The sequence below is a fragment of the Chionomys nivalis genome, chromosome 1 (assembly GCF_950005125.1).
Source record: "Chionomys nivalis chromosome 1, mChiNiv1.1, whole genome shotgun sequence".
Taxonomy (NCBI): domain Eukaryota; kingdom Metazoa; phylum Chordata; class Mammalia; order Rodentia; family Cricetidae; genus Chionomys; species Chionomys nivalis.
The window spans coordinates 41,687,991-41,711,225 of record NC_080086.1 but is presented as its reverse complement, the minus strand read 5'-3'; the positions used below and the strand labels follow the sequence as shown (position 1 = coordinate 41,711,225).

At 41.8% G+C, this 23,235-nt stretch overlaps 1 protein-coding gene across 1 annotated transcript in view; it reads left to right on the top strand.

Moving 5' to 3' along the window:
* The first annotated feature begins 392 nt into the window (after window positions 1-392).
* Arl8b (ADP ribosylation factor like GTPase 8B) overlaps window positions 393-23,235 on the top strand; it is a 60,336-nt gene continuing 37,493 nt past the window's right edge. Inside the window, exon 1 of the mRNA XM_057780258.1 lies at window positions 393-701. Within this exon, the coding sequence (XP_057636241.1) occupies window positions 579-701 (123 nt within the window). The 5' untranslated portion in view covers window positions 393-578. The remainder of the gene's footprint in view (window positions 702-23,235) is intronic.

Sequence of the window (23,235 nt, the reverse complement as noted above, 5' to 3'; positions counted from 1 at the left end):
GCACCAGATGTGGGTGTTGGGTCCTGAACTCAGGTCCTCTGAAAGAATGGCATGCACTCTTACCCCCATCCCTCAGTCATCCCCATAACCTCGCATTTTTGATTTGTTGAACTCCTGATCCGCCTGCCCTCACCTCGCAAATACTGAAGTTGCTGGCGTGCGTCTAGCTGAGGAGACCAATAAGGTAGGGGAAAAAATGGGGAATGAACCTACGATGAAAGAGAGAAGAGGCATACATACTACAAAGTAAATTGACAGCCAAGCCACTGAAGTCTGTGCTTGGGTCTCACCACCCGGTGGCGCTGTCGGCGGCGGGCGTTCGGGATCCTCCGGGCCGCGCCGCTCTTGCCGTGCGCTTCCGAGGCTGCGCTGAGCCAGGCGTGGGGGGTGGGTAGGGCGAGTCATATGACCCGCTGGGCTTCCTGGCTCTGGCCGTCTCAGCCGCCCGCTTGTGTCCGCCTGAGTCGCGCCGGGGGGCCCGCCGAGGAGCCGTTGGCGGGTTCGGGGCCGATATCCGCTCGTGGGAAGCAGTGTCCGCCGTCGTCCGCGCCCGTCCCCGCTCGCTGCCGGCCGCCGCCATGCTGGCGCTCATCTCCCGCCTGCTGGACTGGTTCCGTTCGCTCTTCTGGAAGGAGGAGATGGAACTGACGCTCGTGGGGCTGCAGTACTCGGGCAAGACCACCTTCGTCAATGTCATCGCGGTGAGCAGTCGGCTGCGGGAGGCCAGGCCGCCGTCCCAGGCTTGTCACCTCCCTGAGGTCCGGGCCGTACGCTTGTGGGCCTCGGAGGTTGTAGCTGGCGGGTCAGCAGCCCGAGGGTCAATTCCATCCTGCGTTGTGGTGGGGGCTGTCCCTTAACGCGGCTCGGAAAGGGTTAATCCGAGCCTGTCACTGTTGCGGCCTTTCGGGGTGTGGAGGCTGAAGGGTTAACTACAACCTGTCACTTGCTCGCCCGGACGGGCTAGTCCGGCCTTCTGTAGAATGTCTGCGAGGGAGGGGAGCCACTCTTGAAATCTCCACTTGGGACGAAGGAGTCCCTTTGTGAAAGCAGGCGACCCGTGTGGGCGCCTCTGTGGAATGCCAGGGGGAGCCTTGGCGCCTCCAGTTCACTTGGTCTTTGTCATTTGTCCATGGCGAGTCGAGGATCAAGCTGATGGCCTAGCTCACTGGTGGAAGCTGTTGGAGAGACCATTAGTTCCTAGTATTTATTAAGGCAAGAAGTAAGGGCGAGGCGCGTTTCTGTTTTCCTGGAGCTGATTGTGTTACGCGAGTAAAGAGATGGAACTATATTCAACTTAAAGTTGACTATCCTGTAGGGTTTGGTCTTTAGAGAGATTCTTCCCCTCTCCTAGAGAAGGAATTTGTTTGGATGCAGACTCATGGAAATTGTCTTGAGAACTTAAATATAATGCGGTGGCGAATTCAGTGGGAGAAGTGGTTGTTGAGTTTTGCTTTTTTGATTGGTTGAGGAAAAAAAAGAAGGAAGCAAAAGATCTCTTGTTTGTATTTAGAGCCAAGGAGTGGCTGCTCTGTCTTAGGGCTGTGCTTACAGGTTTGAGCTTTACAATCGTTTTGAAGAGCAGTGGCGGCAGCTCTCATACCTTCCAGAGGATTGTTGTGGTTCCCTCAGAGGAGACAGCTGAGCCGTCTGACTGGTTTGGCTACAGGAATAATTCAGACAGAGTGCCCTGAGAGAAACGAGGTGACTTGTGACTCAGTTCATGTAGTAAAAAGTGACAGGCGTGAACAGGACCTGGAGAAACAGAGGAGCAGAACCCAAACTTCTTTTGAAAAAGACTAAATATAACTATAAAGAAAATTTGTTGGCCTCATGTTTGGCTCCTTCTGAATTACCCGCCCTCTCCCCCAATAGGTGGGTGTCTAATACCAAGAGAATGAGGCAGAACAGACTTTAGGCTGTCTTTTCTTTTCTTTTTTTTTTTTTGGTTTTTCGAGACAGGGTTTCTCTGTGGCTTTGGAGCCTGTCCTGGAACTAGTTCTTGTAGACCAGGTTGGTCTCGAACTCACAGAGATCCGCCTGCCTCTGCCTCCCAAGTGCTGGGATTAAAGGCGTGTGCCACCATCACCCAGCTAGGCTGTCTTTTCTATTAGAACTTTTCTATAGCCTTTGAGGTGTTCGTTTTCTGTTATTTACCCGCGATAAGAATTGTAGTTTCCTTGGATTGGACATCCTGTTTTTTTGGGCAAGGTTGAATTGGGTGCATATGGGTGTGTCAGTATGGTCAGTTGTATTTGCTGTGCAGGGACAGTTAAGGCAAGAACCTGCACCAATGAGTAGAAGTCAAGGGACATAACTGCTTTCTTTGATGCTTATATAATCACTAGACAGTATAACTTAATATAACAAGTCTGAGAAGCCCTGTGTTTAAAATCTGTACCTGCCACTTAGCGACCTTGGCTCCTCTTTGAATTGTGGTTATCTTATCTCTTAGATGCAGATGACCTAGTTGTGCTAAGGACTAACTAGGAGGAGTAGGGAAGTACTAACTTGTTACTGTTTGTAGTGGCTATACTATCTAATGCCAACACAAGGAAATATATTGAGAAAGGAGTGGCTCTCGGGCCACTGTGGTCACAGTCACAGATTTATGACTTGTGGGAATGAAGCACCTGATGTCTCCCTCCTTTTGCATTGAATTCTTTTAACAGTTGTCAAATGTTGAATTTAGTGACCTTCTGTTATCAATCAATATTAGAGTGTTTTTGAATTATGGTGTAGATAATCTCTTAAAAAAGAAATTCCCACAAAAAAGAGAGGCTGTTTAACTTACTTTAATCATTCCAAATTCTATATATAGTAAAACATTACATAATGTTTTACATTATGTAATGTGAAACATTATATATATATAAATAAATATAAATATATAATTATAACTTGTCAATTAAAATGCTAAGGTTCTAGACATGTTGATGCCTATTTATAATTGGAGCCCTTAAGTGGTTGAGGCAGGATGATTGCTACAGCTGAGGGTCAACTTGATCTATATCTGCATAACAAGTAACCAGACTAGCCAGAGCTACACAGTAAGAGCCCCCCACCCCACAAAGAACAAAAATAATTTAGGAAAAAAAAGAAAAAGTCTAGACTGTAAGTTGGTGATGGGGTTTAACATGCTGAGAAAGGAGGCTAGATGTGAGCTTAACTTGTGTCTCTGATTTATTTGTTCTTTTGAGATAGGGTTCACTTTGTGGCTCAGGCTGTCCCTGAACTCTCTTAAGTAGTCCAGGCTGGCCTTGAACATGTGATGATTTTCCTGCTTAACTCTCCCAAGTGGTGGGATTGTAAACATCTAATTTAAATTTCAGTGCATCTACTTAAGAATTCAAGGATGACTTAGTTAATGTCACCTAGTTTACAAAGATTGTGAAGCTGAGTTTCTTGCATTCAGGTCTTGGTCCATTCCCAAGAAGTTGGACTGTTCACGGACAGGGCTACTCAGTTTCTCTCTGGCTTTTTTTTTTTTGTCTTTTCTGTATTGTTAAAAAAAAAAACAAAACAAAAAACCAACAAAGTTTGTTTTTCTTTTTTTTTTCACATTTTTTTTTTATTGAAAAAAAAAATTTCCGCCTCTTCCCCGCCTCCCATTTCCCTCCCCCTCCTCCGCCCCTCTCCCCCTCCCCCCACTCCTCTTCTCCTCCCTCTCCAGTCCCAGGAGCAGTCGGGGTTCCCTGCCCTGTGGAAAGTCCAAGGTCCTCCCCCCTCCATCCAGATCTAGAAAGTTGAACATCCAAACTGTCTAGGCTCCCACAAAGCCAGAACCTGAAGTAGGATCAACACCCATGCCATTGTCCTTGGCCTCTTGTCAGCTCTCATTGTCCGCCATGGCCATACTGATGCATATCACCATAGAACCTTCATCTAGCGATGGATGGAGATAGAGACAGAGACCCACACTGGAGCACCGGACTGAGCTCCCAAGGTCCTAATGAGGAGCAGAAGGAGGGAGAACATGTACAACGAAGTCAGGACCACGAGGGGTGCACCCACCCACTGAGACAGTCGGACCGATCTATTGGGAGCTCACCAAGGCCAGCTGGACTGTGACTGAAAAAGCATGGGATAAAACCAGACTCTCTCTGGCTTTTAAACCTGAAATGGTACCTTGATTATTACAGAGGATTCTCAGTTGTTTTAGATGTTATTTAAAGAAACATCCTTGGACTTTAATTTTCTGATATGTATTAGAAATGAATTGTGTTAACGGTGGTCGTTATTGCATAATTAGTCATATGTCCTATATGTGTAATGTATTGTTGAGTAACCATTTACTGGTACATTTAAATGGGTCATAGCATAGTTGCTAAGAAAGATATAGTTAAATTTGTAAAAATTATAGGATAAATAAACTCTCAAGTCTTATGTATTTTAAAAATGGATAGTCATAAAAATTTGTGTACACTTCTGCAAATTGTGATTAATTGAAAAAGTTAATCCATGGATAATTACTACTGCTAAGAATTAAGAAAGGACACTTGACAAAATTGAGGAAGCCTAAAGTGTTTTGTTTTGAGATAGGCTTTGGTTGAGGCTCAGGTGGCCTCAAACTGGTAATCCTTCTCCCTTAGCCTCTGGTGTGTGAATACTTCAGGCCTGTAATACTCTTAGTTGTCCAAGAGTTTGTAGAAACTTTAAGTCATCTGTTTTGTTTACCTATGTGACTAGGAAAGCCTCGTAGGCCAAGGGTTCCAGTGAAAAAGCTAACTGGCAGAATCGAGGCACAGGCCAATGTATTTTCTACTTTTCTCATCTCCTTTTTAAATCTACCTTTGTAGCATGATTTTTAATTGGTCTTAATAATAAAAACCTGGAGTCAGATATTAGGGGGTGAAAACTGGGACCCTAGAGAAGCAAGCAACCAGCCGTTAGTGCTTACCTCTCTAAAATCCTCAGATCAAATGGGGTATCCTGTCTCTGCAAGTCCTCAGTCTGAATGAGTTCCTGTCTCTTCCCGCATTATATTCTCATCTCTACCCAGCCATACCCCTTCCTGTCTTCCACCTCCCTAGTGCTGGAATTAAAAGTGTATAACTTCCGAGTACTGAGATTAAAAGTGTGAGCCACCAACACCTGGCTCTGTTTCTCTTTTAGACTGGATCAATCTTGTGTGCCATGGACCGGCTCAGGCGAGCCACTCAGACTGTGGGAGAAGCAGGGTCCTGGTAACAGGAAGGCACAAGTTCGGCGAATGACAGACAGACACAACACAAGAGAGTGGTTGGAATCTGCTGCGATTTTACTGAATTCATGTTTTCATTATATAGTATTCAAACAAAGAACAAATCAGAAGGTCATGTATCATTGGTTGGCACCGTATGAAAGCTTCTTTTAGTCACATCAGCGATATTTAAGAAAAGTATATTATCAGGAACAGGTGTTAGACATAAAACATCCTTAGAAGAGGAAATCTTGTCCTTGGGAATGTAAACCTCAGGCAAGTGGTTTCATCTTATGAATAGAAAGTTTCTGTCTCATTGTCACTATCATGGCCTTTCCTCTTCCCAACCCTTTATTTCATCTAGTGACCAAATATACCTAATCAGTTCTCTGTACCTTTTGAACTATACTTTTTAGTACCTTCCTATGCAGCAGACACTATGGGGGTTGGGATCTAGCAAGCCTATCTATAAAGTTCAAAGTATAATATAACAGTCTTTGTTCATCAACATTAACCCATCTATTCCCTTGCTCATCATACACCCTGTGTATGACAAAGGTTCTGCTGTAGTCTTATACATTCCCATACTGTGCTTCCTTATCCCAGAGCTGTTCCTAAAGAGAATGATCCTTGTCTTGTATATATAAAGACTATCATTATTATGAAAGAATTTGTGTAAAGCTCATATTCCATATAGCCAGCTATTCGAGAAACCTGTTTATGCCTCAGTGGTGGCTAATACCAGGCTGTCTGCCATTGACCTCCAGGAAGCCTAGTCCCATAGGACACGTAGCTCCCGTCTGGCATAATGACATATGTCGTGTCACACAGACGACACTAGAGTTGGTGTGACACTTGTGTATCCCATGGTGTCCTTGAACTCACAGAGAGCCACCTGCCTCTGCCTTCTGAGAGCTGTGATTGAAGGTCTGTGCAATCACTGCCTGGTCTCTGTGACTAGTGTGACTAGCTCTACACTCTGATCTTCAGGCAAGCTTTATTTGTTAAGCACAAACAGAATATCCCTACTTACCTTAGATTAGGACCATAGAGTATAGAACTGGGAGGTCTTGAACCTTTACAAATATTTTTTTAAGGGTGGTAGTGGGGCACACACCTTTAATCCCAGTACTCAGGAGGCAGGTGTGTCTCTCTGAGTTCAAGGCCAGCCTGGTGGGCAAAGTGAATTCCTGGACAGCCATGCCAGAACCCCTGTCTCCAAAACCATTGCTGCTTTTCCAAAGTGTAATAATCTGTTCTGTCCCTTTAAGAGACAAGCCCCGCCTACTCCCCCATCCACTGAGGCAGGCAGATCTTCCTTCCTGCTTGCATCCTGGAAGAGGCAGCTTCTGTCTCTCCCTTCTCCCCACTTCTTTCCTCCCTTGTTGTTTCTCTCTCTCTCTCTCTCTCTCTCTCTCTCTCTCTCTGCTCTTCTCCCCCTTTTCCCTTCCCTTCATTAACCCTCTAAATAAACATCCAACCTCACTCTGCATGGCCTCTGTCTCTCGCCAGCTGTGTGGCTCTCTGCCCGGGACCAGCCATCTTTGGAGACCTGCAGTATGGTCTCTTGGCGTGACTGTCTGTCTGTCTGTCTGTCTCTCCTTGTGAGACTGTCAGTTCCATTGAGGTCTCACCTACCATGTAGCTCCCTGCCTGGGACTCGTGGCCACTGCAACCACTCGGGGAACTGCACCGTCCCTGCCCGGAACTGACTGCTCTTGGGACCCCCTGCCCTCTGCCTGTCCCCACTTTGGAACCTGCGGCATGGTCTCATGGCCCGTTGCCCACTGCAGCCACTCGGGAATCTGCAGCATTTTTATTTAATCCATTGCACAGAGGACTTGAATACAGTCTACAGTCCCAGCGCCCATGTTAAGGACCCCCAATTCCCAGTTCTGGCCTCAGAGTACTGACTCACACATCACACAAAATGCATTATATAGTTCAAAAGTGGATAGTGTCATAAAAAATTGTATATACTTCTGAAAATTGTGGTTGAGTTATGTGTGACTGTGTGACATTGGTGTTATTCCAGAGCCCCCCAAAATCCAACTAGGAGACCAAGTCCTGTATGTAAAAGCTAAGAGCTTTTATTCTTACACAAATTTGCAAACTCGGACTCTCCACATGTCCAATGTGTTGAAGTGATCAGAGAGCCCCAGCCCAGCTGAGGTTGGGTTTTTATAGTAGTAAAGGTAGAGGTGAGGGATTTCTAAGGTTCCGGACCCCTGATTGGCTGACATTTGTCTAGGGGTGTCCTGGTGAAAAGTGATGGGGTGTGCTAGCAGGCTATCCTATCTACAATGGTTGGAACGTTAGGAATTTCTTTTGGATGGTCTGCTCCTGGGTGGTTTCAGTTTGTTTTTCTTGGAACCAAGTATTACCTTAGTTAGGGTAAACTACTGAGACTCTACTGAAGCCTCTATTGAACTTGTTGTGGCTGGGTCCTTTATTTGGCACATAGACACACACTTACATAATTAAAAAACCTTTTCTTATATATGAAGTATAGGGATATTTTGATTTCCTGTGCTGATTTCCTTTATTGTTTATGTGGTGTTACTAGGGATTGAGCCCAGGGGTTTGTGCAGTGCTAGACAATACTCATTAATAGACTACATCCCCAACCCCCAATCTAATCATCTCATAGTGACATAAATTAGGAGAAAATGTTTATTTATAGAAGGTGGGGGCAGCAGAAAATCATGGATACTTACATAGGTAGCTAATAGTACACATTGCTATTGAGCTACCTTTAACATTTAAAAGCAGAAATAATTTTGAGTTATTTTTATTTATAGACAAGGTGACACTGTATCTATGCTGATCTTTATAATGATCTGTCTTGTCCCTTTAAGAGACAAGACACGCCCACTCCATCCCCATCTCCTGAGGCAGGCAGATCTTGCTTGCAGCCCAAGTCTCTTCCCTTTTTCCCCCTCCTTCTTGAAGAAGCAGCTTCTGTTTCTCCCTTCTCTCCCCCCTACCTCTCTGCTCTTCTCCTCCCTTCCCCCTCTATAACTCACTAAATAAATATCCAACCTCCCTCTATATGGCATGCCTATCCATGCCTCTGTCTCTCACCTGCTGTGTGTCTCCCTGCCTGTGACCAGCTGCCTTTGGAGACCTTCCTTCTGTTTTTCCTTGTGGCCTGCTGCCATCACTTGGGGATCTGCAGCCATCCTTGCCTGGGGCTGGCTGCTCTAGGGATCCCCTGCCCACTGACTGCTGCCACTGGGATCTGCAGCATATTTTAATTAATCCTTTTCAATTTTGACTCCCCTCATAGCCCAGGCTGGCCTCAAACTTGTAATAACCCTTCTGCTTTCTGAGTCTTTGGGTACAGATAATATAGTCATACTTCATTTTAATCGTGAGTTTTGTAACATGGCTTATTAAATTTATTTGGGATAATATTGATAAAACCAGTTTTAAAAAAATGTGCTGTGACTTAAGTTTAGATGCTTAGCAAATCAAAACGCCACTGTAGCGGCTAGTCTGTTGTGAGTATGTCTTAGGTTCATAGTTAAGGAGCCTGGGTAATGCTGCCTTGTTGCAACTTTTCAGGATTCTTAGCCTCCATCCATTCTCCCATTATTGTTCTATGTTATCCAAGAATCTTGAAAACCCAGTGTTCTCATTAAAAATCAGTTTTAGATGACCGTGCTTAGAGACTGTTGACGACTTAATGACGTCCCCAAGTTTTTCAGATTGTTACTGAACATGGAGGCAGAGTGGAATGTGCCTATATATTATACATATTTTAGCTTTGGAGGCCCTAGAGAGCTTCCCTGATTATTTTTAAAGGAAAATGTATTTATTTATGTGTGTGTCTCAGTGTTTGGCTATATGCATGTATGTGGTTGTCAGTGAGTTGCCAGTGGGTACCAGCCTTGCATGCTGAATCTGAACTCTGGACATAGTTTCCAGGGTTTTGCTACTCTACCTCAGTCTGACCTGCATTTCCTATGGATGAGTTCCTGAGTTGGCACTGGTCAGAAGATTTGAACACATTTCCATTGTGTGGCCAAATTACATTCTAGAAGGTGTGTGCTAATGCTGAGTTCTTCCAAGTAGATGCATCTCTACGCAAAGATGGACATCAGAGGAGCACTGCCGCCTTTGCTGGGTCTAAGGCAAACTGCTCTTGCACCAGCAGCATTTAGAAATTGCTCTACCGTTTATTGGTGTTCTGTGCTGAGCACATTTTAAGGAGTGCCTTTTATGTGTCCATAGCTGCCAGCACTGGGACTCTAGGCAGCTTTTTTTCTTCGTTTTTTGTTTGAATCTTGCAGTCTGTATAAGTACAGCTCCTCTCTTAGCTTTCTGATGGTTTGCCGTATAGTCCTTATGGATTACATGTTGTAGGTTTCTGGTGTTTTCCTGTGTCCTTATTTAACTCTTTGGTCTTGTTGTAGTACTGGGATGCTGCTTGCCACCCACTTTCCTCACAATCATTTTTTTTTCCTGAGTCAGAGTTGAAGGAAATTTTCTAGTTATATTGTCTTTTGAAGGTATGGCATACGATTTTTCTCAAGTTGTAACTTGGGACTGGTGAGATGGCTCAGCAGGTCAAGGTGCTTGGTACTACTAAGCCCAAACCTGCATTCAGTCCTCAGTCTCACATGGAGAGAGAACAAACCTCTGACTTCCACACAGGCTCTCAATGTAATTGAGAACTCACTTGCTTATCGTTTGTAATTATAAGTTAATTTGTATTCTTGAAGGTCATATTTAAGAAAAACTAGTGACAATATTAACCCATTTGCCCACTATTCCAGCTTTAAAAGCATTAGGCATTTAATTTTTCTAAGACGTGACAATTTTTTTTTTTTTTTTTTTTTTTTTTTGGTTTTTCGAGACAGAGTTTCTCTGTGGTTTTGGAGCCTGTCCTGGAACTAGCTCTTGTAGACCAGGCTGGTCTCGAATTCACAGAGATCTGCCTGCCTCTGCTTCCTGAGTGTTGGGATTAAAGGCGTGCACCACCACTGCCTGGCAGAAGTGACAGTTTTAGTTAAGTGACTTCAGAGTCTAAGCCACAAGCCTTATGTTCTGAGGTGCCATCTCCCCTCCCCCCACCTATCTTGTTATTCTGCTTCTTAAATTGGATACTGACTCATGTAGTTGGATCCAGTTTCATAGTTTGTCTAGTTTAATACACTAGAATTATTTTATTTTTTGCTATTGTATTATTTCTTCTGTGTGTGTATATTGTGTGGATGTGTGGCGGTCAAAGGACAGCCTGTGGGAGCTGGTGGTCTCCTTAGATCTTGTGCATCCTGGGGGGTCAGATTCTGGCCATCAGGCTTATTGGCAAATCTCTTTACCTATTGAGCCATTTTGCATTCCTAGGATGATATTCTTATATCTGAAAAAATTTTAAGTCTTAAAAATTAATAGAGCTTTAGGGATTACTTAGCAATTGCCAAGGGACTGGTGATGTAGCTCATCGATAGAGCTTGATAAGCGGATTGCACAGACTGGTTCAGTCCCTAGGACTGTCAAACAATGTGCCTATAAATATATCTTTAGAATTATACTGGCAAAATAATTGTAGGCTTCAGGTATCTAAGCAGTAACATTTTTGCTCAGAAGTTGACTCTTCTAAATTGGGTTAGAAAGGAAATCATGTGTTTTCAGCATACTAAAAATATTTTTGTACTAATTTACTTAGTAACAGTTAATTTAGCATGCACAAAAATAGTGTTACTATGAGAATATCTTTCGAGGTTAAATTTATTAGTGTATGAGTTTGATGTGGTTGAGTTTATTTGAACTATGTATAAGTGGCTATGGGAGCTAGAAAGATAGAGGTTAATACTGAGAGCCAGCTGTGCTCCCTCCCTAAACGTCTTGACTTGGGCTGTGCTATTGTTTGCAGACTGTTTAACCTCGTGTCCTTGTTTGCTTTCTATTGCATGGTAAACATCATGCTCAAAAGCAACTTGGGGGAGGAAAGGGTCTATTTCGTCCTTGTTTGGTTTCTATTGCGTGATAAACACCATGCTCAAAAGCAACTTGGGGAAGGAAAGAGTCTATTTAATCTTAAATTTCAAGGTGACAGTTCATCACTGAGGGCGTCAGGGCAGGACAGAAAGCAGAAGCCATGAATGAATGTGGCTTACAGGTTGTTTCCCATGGTTTGCTCAGCTTGCTTTCTTATATAAATAGGACCACCTGCCCAGGGGTGACACCACCCACCATGGGTGAACATGGAGGTACAGAATAACACAAAGAAAAGAGAAGAAAAGCCAAATATAAGGGGATGAGGAAGGACTGAACGAAACAATGGATATAGGTTAATATATGTATATATATATATTATACATACATACATACACAGGTATAAAGTAATTGTTTTTTTAGTGTTAATTTTGTTATGGATTTTTTGAGGGCTTGGTGGTAAATGAAAAAATTACATTCTGTACTAAAAGCATAAAATTTAATGTGGAGCTTCATAGCTTGTTTTGCATGCCAATTCTGACTGTATATAAGTTTATTAGGTTATATAAACTTGGGGTCTGGTTAATTTTGATGGGCAATGTTTTTTTTATTTGCAATTTTTTAAATAATGAAATTTATAAAAGTAATTAATCAAGAAAGGGCCCCATAGTCTACCCATAGGTCAGTGTGATGGAGCTAATTCCTCAGTTGAGGTTCCATGTTTCCAGATATGTTTGTGTTTGTATCAAGTTTACAAATGCTAACCAGCACATCCCTCAGTCCCTGCTTCCTCCAGAATGGTAGTCAGTATGTAAAAACTGAGCACATGGGAAGAGTCAATGTTAGCCTCTCCTATGCCACTCCGGCTGCCAAACTCATTTTACAGGAATAGATCTTTAATCTGGTTTATGACTTCAGAGGCTTCAGTCAGTGTTCACTTATCCCCATGCTCCTAGAACGCCAAAGTGGTAAGACTGTGTGGCTTAGTCTATTACTAACTTTTTAAAAAAATTACATTTATTTATTTCTATACTTTGTGTGTGTGTGTATTTCTATACTTTCTTCTACCATATGAGTCCATCAATTAAATCACTGCTTGGCCCAGTAGTTCTAGCTTCTTATTGGCTAACTCTTACATATTAATTTAACCCATCTTCATTAATCTGTGTATCACCATGGGGCAATGGCTTACTGGCAAAGTTTTGGCATGTCAGTCTGTGGTGGCAGCTCCATGGCTTCTTCAAACTCTGCTTTCCTTCTCCCAGCATTCAGTTTAGTTTTCCCCTCTTTGCTCTGTTCTACCCTATCAGGCCAAGCCAGTTTCTTTATTAAGCAATGGTATTCACAGCATACGGAGGGGAATCCCACATTACAGCCCTGCTACTTACATCTTGGCATTGGAAACAGAAAGATGAAATAGAAGGGGTCAGGATAATATATATATATATATATCCCCCAAGCACTGGCTTCTTATGACCTTCCTCCAAAAAGGTGCTAACCCCTACTTTTGACATGCTTTTCATAAAACTGTCATGGTATGTCTCAGTGTGGTGGGTTCTATGCTTGAAATCCAGCATTCAGGTGACTGAGGAAGGAGTTAACAGGCCAGCCTCAGCTACATAGTTCTAGGTCAGCTTGGGTTATGGAAAAAAACCCTGTGTTTAAAAACAAAACAAAACAAAACAAAAAAAAAACTAGACAAAATGAACCTAAACGTAGCCATCATAACTGTGCACATCCCAAGAGGTGTGCTTTACTGATACTCTAGGTATTTCTCAATCTAGTCAAGCTGATAAGATTAACCATACATTTCAACTACTATACTGCTGCAATCTGCTCACCTCAAGAGTAGGGATTTTTCTTTCACTGATAACACTTTAACTGTCCAGAACAGTGTTTGGTACACACTAGGTGCTCGGCCATGTCCCCCAGAAAACCAGTAGTATCCAAAATATAAAATTAAGCAAAAACTAATTATGAACTTACATTAGTATTCCATACTCAAAGGATAAAATTATTGAAAAGTAGTTTTATTTATGCCTGGTGTACTGACATACAGTAAGTAATCCCAGATGGGCAGAGGCAGGCAGATATCTGTGAGTTCTGTGAATCTATATATTGGGACCTAGGCCAGCCATGGCTACTATACAAGACCATGTGCCTTATATAGGGTTTCTGTTGCTGTGAAGAGACACCATGACCACAGCAACTCTTGTAAAGGAAAAACATTTAATTGGGGTGGCTTCCATTTTTAGAGGTTTAGTCCATTATCATCATGGCGCAACAAGGTGGACATGTTCCTGGAGAAGTAGTTGACAGTCCTATGCCTTAAGGCAACAGGAAGTGTTCTGAAACACCAGATAGTATCTTGAGCATATATGAGACCTCAAAGCCTGCCTCCACAGAGACATACTTCCTCCAACAAAGCTATACCTTCTCAGAGTGCCACTTTTCTTTGAGGACCATTTTCTTTCAAACCATCACACCATGTCTCAGAAACAAAAAGAATGGGAGAAAGAGAACAAAACAGGCTTTAGATGTGAATATTGCCGTGGCAGGTCTCATACATATCTCCGTAATTTTTCTTTTTCTTCCTCTGTGAAGTGAGATGATCTTAAAGCTGTTTCCCAGAGTCATGAGTAGTAAATGAGCAACTGCTTAGTGCTGTGATAGTGCATAGAACATATTCAATAAATGGTCACTTCTAAGTTTCAGTGGTTGGTTCAATTCCTGTCCAAATTTCACTTGATTATATTTTAAGGATTAGTAGCTTTTGTTAAGGAAATAAGCCTCTTTTGCTTAGTTCTTGGGAAATTTTTGAGTGTGTTAGAATTTAATCACTGAGACAGACTGATGAAAAAGATCTTTAGCTCCAGATTAACTAGTAATTTCCCACCTTCTTACAGACCTGGAGAGTGAACTCAGGATCTTGTGGATGCTAGGCAAGTACTATTCCATTAAGCTAAATTGTCAGCCTCATTTTTCTTTGGACCGAATGTGAGTATAGTACATTGAAGCAGGCTTGGCAGTGTAGATAAAAATACTAGCTTCTCACAAAGCTGAGGCAGGAGGATTGCAAGTCTTAAAAATTACCGTGCATACAAATAGAAAGCAATATTTTAGTCTTACTTGAAGGTCCCTTTAAAGCATACCCTTGTCCAGAGCTCTTGCATTCTAGAGGGAGGAACCATTGCAGGGACAGTTCTTTCCTTTCTGTGGGTTTAGTCTTCTGTCTTGTGCCAGAAAGCTGCAAACCATCTTACTGTTTCCTTGAAAGACACCAACATTTTCTAGCCAGCACATAACAGCGGAGCCTTTGTTGGTTTAATTTTTGTTCTGAGCTTATGAGTTCTAAGGCAAAGATTCTTTATTCTCAGTAAGCATCAGAACTGAGCATTAGTAAGGGTAGCTGACTTATTGGTAAAAATCCCACAGCAGTGGGGCAAGGGACAAGACACCCCATGTTGAAAATTGTTGTTTCTACAATGAATACTGTAATGGTCCATTGACAAGAAATTGTGATAGTTATCTTCACCATGTGAGAAGAGAGCTGAGAGTAGCTTCATTAATGGCTGCTAGCCTTAACTGTGCCTCCAATGCTAGCAGCTGGGAAGCTAAGACAAGAGAATTGAGAGTTTGAGGCCACCCTGAGGCAGTTTTTTATTTGCTTTGAGAGACAGGGTCCTGTGCTTGCTTTAGTTTTTTAAAAATTTATTTTAGTTTTTATTTTAAAAAGAATCTATCTTTTCATTTTATATACCAATCCCAGTTCCCACTCCCTTCCCTCCTCCCATTCCCTCCATCTACCCTCCCACCCCACCACACATCCACTCCTCAGAGAGGGTAAAGCACATTGCTTTAGGGAAAGTACAAGGCCCTCCCTACCATTTCTACCCTGATTCTCTTTGGTATCCATCCAAAGAGAATAGGTTCCAAAAAGTCAGTACAAGCAATAGGGATAAATCCTGGTGCTACTGCCAGTGGCCTCTCAGTTTGCCCCAGCCATGCAACTGTCACCCACATTCAGAGGGTCTAGTTTGGTCCTGTGCTGATTCCCTTCCCTGTCCGGCTGAAGTTGGTGGGCTACGGTTAGTTCAGGTAGACTGTTTCATTGGGTGTACCCATCATGGTCTTGGCCTCTTCTCCTCCCACTCTTCAACTGGATTTTGGGAGCTCAGCCCAGTGCTCTGCTGTGGGTTTGTATGAAGGTTCTATGGTGACATTTAAGATATTCATCAATCTGACTATAGGGCAAGGCCAGTTTAGGTACCCTCTCCTCTATTGCTTAGGGTCTAAGCTGGGGTCATCCTTGTGGATTACTGCATTTGTTCAGCTATGTTCATAGCATTATTTGTACTATTCAGAACCTGGAAACAACCTAGATGCCCTTCAACTGAAGAATGAATAAAGAAAATGTGGCACATTTACACATTGGAGTATTACTCAGCAGTAAAAGACAATGACATCTTGAAATTTGCATGCAAATGGATGGAACTAGAAAAAAACGTCCTGAGTGAGGTAACTCAGACCCAGAAAGGTGAATATGGTATATATACACTCACTCATAAGTGGATACTAGCTCTAAAGCAAAGGATATTGAGCCTATAGTTCATGATCCTAGAGAAGCTAAGTAACAAGGTGAACCCTAAGAAAGATAATCAGATCCACCTGGAAAGGGAAAATAGATATCGTCTGACAAAATTGGGAGCGTGGATGTGGAGGGAGTAGGGAGGGCGGAAGGGGAAGAGAAGGGGAAAGGGGGAAGGAGGAGGGAAACTTGTGGGAACAGAATAGTTGAGATGGAGGAAGGACAGAGAGCAGGGAAAGAGATATTTTGATTGAGGGAGCCATTATGGGGCTAGCAAGAAACTTGACACTAGAGAATCAACAAAGATGACCCCAACTTTAGTTTTTTTGTTACTTACGAAGCTACTGTATTGGCTCTTGACTATGTTAGCCTTCCCAGGTAGATTTGGATATTTCTTTTTAGCAAGCTTTAGAAGAGGGGCTAAGATTGACAGTAAAAATTAGCAAGATGTGAGTGAGGAGAAAGACAAGGGATTAGGTCTTTGTAAGTGTTTGACTGTGGTGCTGGCAGAATGAGACACCAATGTACCGAGCCATTTTTCTTCCCTCCGTCCCTCTGTCCCTCCCGTCCCTCCCTCCCTCCTTGTCCGTCCGTCCATCCATCCATCCATCCATCCATCCATCCATCCATCCATCCATATTTATTTACTTTATATATATGGGTGTTTTGCCTGTATGTATGTCTGGGCACCGTGTGCATACCATGGAGGTCTGAAGAGGGCATTGAGTCATGGTTGTGATCTGCCATGTGGATGCTAAGGATTAGGCTTAGGTCTTCTGGGAGAGCATTAACCATTGGACCATCTCTCAAGCCCCCAAGCTATTTTTTTTTTTTTTTGCCTGTTTTTGCTCCTTTCCCTCAGATACCATTGCTTATACATTTAGGTCCTAGATCTGTGAAGCCTTGCCTCAGTTCTTCATATAGGCAAAGGTAAGTTATGCCTTGCTTTCTTTTTATGTTACTTGTTCAAAATTAGTTATTTGTGGCAATTATCTGCACACCTGTCTCTGCTTGCACAGTATATGTATACTCTCTTGGTATGTATGCCCCTTGAGTACAGCACTGGGCCTGATTCTGTAGGTGTATTGTAATTACTGACTTAATATAAAGAAACAATCTAGAGTAGTGCTTAAATATTTATTTTTAACTTTTGGAGCTTTTTTGAGGCTAGCCCAAATTATCCTGGAACTTACGTAGCCCTGGTTGACTTCAAATTTGTCTCAGCATTATCCTTTGCCACTGTCTGCCAAGAGCTAGGATTACATGTATGATCTACCATGTCTGACATTAGTTTTTGATTCTTGTTGAAAGCTTTTGGTCATTTTGAGAGAGAAAAATTAAAATAATATTCCTTTGCCATAACACATACATGTGTTCTATCCTCATGCTGAACAGTTTGCTCATCTCTTTGGTTTGTTTTCCTGCTGACATATTTAGTTGTCGTTACTAGCTCAGGCTTTGTGTATGAAGTTGCAGTGGTTTATGTTCTTGTCAATGTTGAATGTCAGCAATTTCATCCTCTTTACAACTTCTCAAATTGCTACTGAGTGCATTTTGTTATTGTTCTGTAATGTTGTATTTTAAATAAACAATAGCTTCTTGGGCCCATATATTTGAACACCTGGTCCCCAGCTTGTGGCACTCTTGAGGTTGTGCTGAGGCTACAGGTGTATGCCATCACACTTGGCTTGAACAATGATGCATTCTTGGTAAAGGAATAATGTGTTCCTAAGAATGTTCTTGTTACTATGCCTTCCCAAGCTTCTGTTTCCTGCCACTCTTTACTCTGATGATAGAAAGTGGTTTATAGACAGCTACTGAATAAATAATGATGTCAGTATCTAGAAAGCACCCCCTTTTTGGAATCTGTGCCACATGCTGTGACTCAGTATTTCATTTAAGAGCAGAATTTCACTGTAAATGTTGATCAGACTGACAGGGCTAATGGAATGATATTGTAGTACTCAGTGTTCTTGAGGAACACCCAGAGATAAAGCGGAGAGGAGCCCTTGAAAGAGAACCTGTGTCATCTGTGATGTTTTTTGCAGCCATACCATGCCCTGCTTAAGAGACTGATGTGAGTATAGAAATGTCCTACTGATATCTTAAACATTGCTGTGGTGGTTTCAATGAGAGTGCCCCCATAGCTCATATATTTGAATACTTAGTTTCCATTGGTGGAACTGTTTGGGTAGGATTTGGAGGTGTAGTTTTATTGGAGGTGTGTCACTGGAAGTGACTTTGAGGTTTCAAGAGCCCATGTCATTTCCACTTAGCGCTCTCTCTCTCTGCCTTGAGCTTTTGTATCAGAGATCAGATGTAAGCTCAGAACTATGGCTCCAGTGCTATGTCTACTACCTACCTGCTGCCATGCTCCTCAATATAGTGCTCATAGACTCACTCTCTGGAGACATGAGCTCCAAATTAAATGCTGTCTAAGTTTCCTTTGGTCATGGTGTTTTGTCACAGCATAGAAAAGTAACTAAGAAAATGCAAAAGGTTTGCATTGTAGTTTAAAGTACTTTTGGGGGAGTTAGAATTATGTTCAATATTTTCAGAATAATGTTATTAGGAATGGTGAGGTAGTTCTGTGGATAAACTTGAGTTTAATCCCACAACCCATGGGTGGTTGAAAGAGAACCCACTCCTCAAAGCAGTTCTCTTACTTTCATTTGTGCACTGGGGCATGTGTTTAAAATAGATTTTAAACCCTCAGTTTTACTAAATGGTGTGTGGTAGTGCACACCCATAATCTTAGTACCATGGAGGTTGAGCAGGAGGACCAGGACTAAAGGCCATTCTCAACTATATAGTTTGGGACTGGCCTACACTACATGAAACCTGGCCTCAAAAAACTAGAAAGGAGGAAAAAAATCAATTGGCAAAGTTAAACATGCATTTCAAGATAAAACATTTAATATCAAATTAGTCCCATCCTGTTTTCAGGGAAATAAACTCTGCTGCGTGAAATTGCAGCATCCATTAGTGGCTATTTAGGTCTGCAATTAAGCAAATGTGAGAAACATGAGGAAGTCACCCAGAAACTGTCTCCTAGGTTACTGTTCACCCATTGATTCCTACTGTACTAGGAACCTTTACAGCTCAGGATGAGGGCTGAGATGGCTCTTGTAAAATAAAGTACTTTGCCAAACAAGCAGGAGTTCAGGTATGGAGCATGTAGAGAGATGGAGAGGAGGATCTTTGCTGCCAGCCAGTCTAGCCAGGTATCTAGCTCCAATGAGAAACCCCGCCTCAAATAAATGATGGATGGATGGATGGATGGATGGATGGATGGATGGATGGATGAATAAATAAAATGGGGAATGATTGAGGAAGACATCTGATGCCAGCCACTGGCCCAGAACTCTCGGGTTCCTTCTGTTTCTTAAGTGCTGGGATTATAGGCATACATAACCATGCCTGGCTGTCAGCCACCACGATCATGTGACAGTTTTCTATTCTATTCATATGCTATATTGCATTTTAAATTTTTGTTGCTAGGTATCAGATTTAGGAACTTCCTAAGGTTAGGTAAGTCTGCCGCAGAACTGCATCTCCAGCCTACCCTTAGCACTTTGAGTAACAGTCTTTCCTGCCTTATCTGTTATCTTTTTGTTATTCAGTATTAAGTGCCTGTTAAGAAGGTGTTCTGTCTCTAGACTTCATCCCCCACACAAGCCTCTAAAATATGATGAAAAAAATCTGTTAATCCAAATCTGTGATGATTGCTTCCCGCTTGCTGTCTTCAGGATTCTGTGTCTTAGATAGTTTGATGGTATGTATCTTTCATAGGTTTCTTTGTCTTTATACTGCTTAGAGTTATCTGGAATTTCCATAATATTTGTGTTGGTCAGCTTGGTGGCGAGTCCGTGTCCATTGGATCTCGTTCACTTGTTTAGACATTTTTTGGGGATATAATATTATTATATTTATTTATATTTTCCCTTCCCCTTACCATGTACCCCTCCTTGTTCTCTTTCAAATTCATGGCCCCCTTTTTCCATTGTTACATGCTTATACATATATCATCTTAAGTATAGCTTGCTTAGTCTATATAATGTTACCTTATGTATGGTTTCAGAACTGACCATTTGGTATTAGATAACCAGTTGGTCTGCTTTTCCCTGGGGAAGACTGTTTCTCCTGATCTTAGTTCCTTTGAGAACCATTGTTCTAGAGTTTTAGTTCCCAGAGGAAGGAATAGGTTACCACTCACAGGCCCTGGTTATGGTAGCAAATATGGATGCTTACCCAGTACCAGATTTTGTTTAAAAAATCCTGTTTGTGCTTTAATCCATTTCATTCTTAACCCCTGAGATAGAGACTGTTAGTTTTTGATTCAAGGAAAATAAAGCATTACAAAATTAAGGAGTGTGTAAGGATTCATAGCTAGGCTAATGGTAAGGTCAGAGGTATAATTTTATAAAAATGATTGTAAAATTCATTTTAATGTTTAGTAAGTTTAAAATTTTGCAAGTTGGGGCTCAAGAGATAGATGGCTCATTTGGAAGCGCAGGCTGTTCTTGTAGGGACCTGGATTTGATTGCTAGCACCCTCATTAGGCATCTCATAGCTATCTGAGACTCTGCTCCTGGGGATCAGACACCTGTCCTTAGAGGTGGTTACATGCATGTACTGCTATGCAAACACGTAACTGAAAAGAAAGTCTTAAGAGTTGCAGTATATTTCAAAGCCTTTCCATAAAGTTTTTGTTGTGTATTTTAGACTAAAAGACTTGTGCTACATTGTCTACTGATTCCTATCACGGGACACCTCTAATAACAACCCTGTAAAGCTCTTCTAGATACGTAGATGACTTGGGGTTTCGATATTATTTTTCGTAATAATACTTTTTTCCTCTGTCCCTGAAACAGGTTCTGGTCTGGGCATCACTCTGTAGATAAGACTAGCCTTGAACTCAGAGACCTGCCTGTCTCAGCTCTCCCCAGATTAAATAAAGTTGTGTGTCATTATACCTAGCTGCTTTCTTCAAAAAATACAGGTTTTTACTCTGTAGCCCTGGATGGCCTGCAACTCACAACTTGCCTTTTGCTTCAGTCTCCCAAGTTCTGAAATTACAGCTTGAGCCTCTGTGTCCCCCTTACCTTTTGTTACTTTAAAACATGACACTGTGGGGCAGACAGTGGGAAGTAGGCCTGTCCTTCTCATTTGACTTCCTGAAATACCCAGTTCTTTCCAGAAGGAAGGAAAGAGCAAAGACTCACCTTTTTTTTTTTTTTTTTTTTTTTTTTTTTGTTTGTTTTTGTTTTTGTTTTGGTTTTTTGAGACAGGGTTTCTTTGTCGTTTTGGAGCCTGTTCTGGAACTAGCTCTTGTAGACCAGGCTGGCCTTGAACTCAACGGAGATCCACCTGCCTCCCTCTGCTATACTTTTTTTGTTTTTGTTACTTGTTATTTTATTTTTTTAGGTAAAGTGTGTGTGTGTGTGTGTGTGTGTGTGTGTGTGTGTACACATCAAATTCCAAGTTGGGTTTCATAGTAAGATCCTGTCTCAAGAAACAATCTATTTTTATTTTATCTGTCAATAAATAGTTGTTTATTAATGATCATACTTGGTCTCTAATACTATGCTTACTGTAGCTCTCTAATACAGATTTCTTTAGTGTATATGTTTGCATTTTTATGACTAATCAGTGTTCCTGGTTTGAAGGTGCTGACTTGATGCTTGTGGGTTGGTTGAGTACCAAAATAAATTTCCACTTAGGCAAACTAAAAATTCTAGGCAATTGTTTTGGGTATGGATTTAGTGAGACCATATTACAGTGCTGTTAATGAAAGGTGTCTTACACACAGGAAGTTGTTCTGAGAGGTCTTTGAAATGAATGTTCTTCAGGAATAGAGGTTACCAGGAATGAGAGCACCATGTTTCTAACTGAAATTGGCACTGGAGACCATTTCAGTCCTCAGAAGTTGTCTTTGAAAAGGAGGTTGTTGTAGACTGGCTCCACTGGAACAGGCAGGTAATAAGAATTAATGAGTTGTTCCAAGTGAGTTGGATAGAAATACAGTCAGGTGTCATTAGTAGTTCTCACATGTCATTATGTCTTTCAAAAAGTTATTGTAGAGAGAATTTTGATCTTATATGTTCAATTTGCATAGCCGGATGCTAAATGCAGTGAGGCTTTCACTTGCTTTTAGTGTTTCTAGCCAAAAGATCTATGTATCATGACTGTAGATGTAAAAACTTAGCACTACTTTCCTTGAAAGATAAACTTGGCAGCCACTGCATGGCAAAGCAAACCTTTGTAGATGGATTTTTCTTTGGGCTACCAGCTTACAAAAATGATACAGACACTTATTAATTATGAAAGCTCGGCCTTATTTTAGGATTATTCGTAACTAGTTCTTACAATGTAAATTAGCCAATATTTTTTAATCTGTGCTCTTTATGTAGCTCTTTTTGTTACCTTTACTCTGTACTGCTCATCCTGCTTCCTCTGCATCCAACTGAAGACTCTTTTGTGCCTCAGTTATCTCCCCCTCTCTCTGCTGGGAAGTCCTGCCTATCTCTGCTACTTAGCTATTGGCTGTATAGCATTTGTTTTATTACACCAGTCACAGCAGTGCATCTTCATGCAGTGTACAAATATGCCATAGCATTTCCCCATTCTGTCTAAATAAAAAGGAAATGTTTTAACTCTTAACATAGTAAAACTATATACAATAAGAATAATAATCAGGCCTTTAATCCCAGCACTCGGGAGGCAGAGGCAGGCGGATCTCTGGGAGTTCGAGGCCAGCCTGGTCTACAAGAGCTAGTTCCAGGACAGGCTCCAAAGCTACAGAGAAACCCTGTCTCGAAAAAACCAAAAAAAAAAAAAAAAGAATAATAATCAGGTAAGGATTGCGTTCACAATATTCTGTCCATTTGTATTTGGCATAATGGAGAAAATACTCCCATTACCTATCCTCTTTTGATGAGTCCAAATCTTTGTACCTAATTTACTTTTTACTGGGACTAAGGGAAACTCTAATTGTAACTATCTAGTCTTCAACTCCATCAGAGATCTGAGAAAGATATACTATTACCTGAGTAGACAGAAAGTGCAAAGCAAGCAACTTCCTAAACTATGAAATGATGAAGATGTCTATTTCCCTGGAAAGTCACCCCAGGATCCCTCTGTAATGTTGAGGCATTCATCTTTGTCCTACAGGCCTAGACTATCTGACAGACTGTTTTGTAAAGCAAGAATTTTGAAAGACTGTCCTACCTTGTCTTGTCAAAGTTTGGCAGTTTCTTCCTTTTTTTTTTTTTTTTGTCCTGCTTGTCCATTTTGGACAGCATACTGTCAACAGTTGAGGCAAGGGCAGTTTTTTTTGCTCAGTGGCTAGCTTGTGCCACAAAGAAAGTAAATTTCATATGGTGGCTCTTCATGCCCAACATCTTTTTTTTTAACTTCTTTATTGATTCTTTGGGGAGTTTCACATCATGTACCCCAATTCTGCTCACCTCCCAGTGCCCCTGTATTCTCCTCTCACCCCTGCAGAGCCCTCAACAGAAGGAAA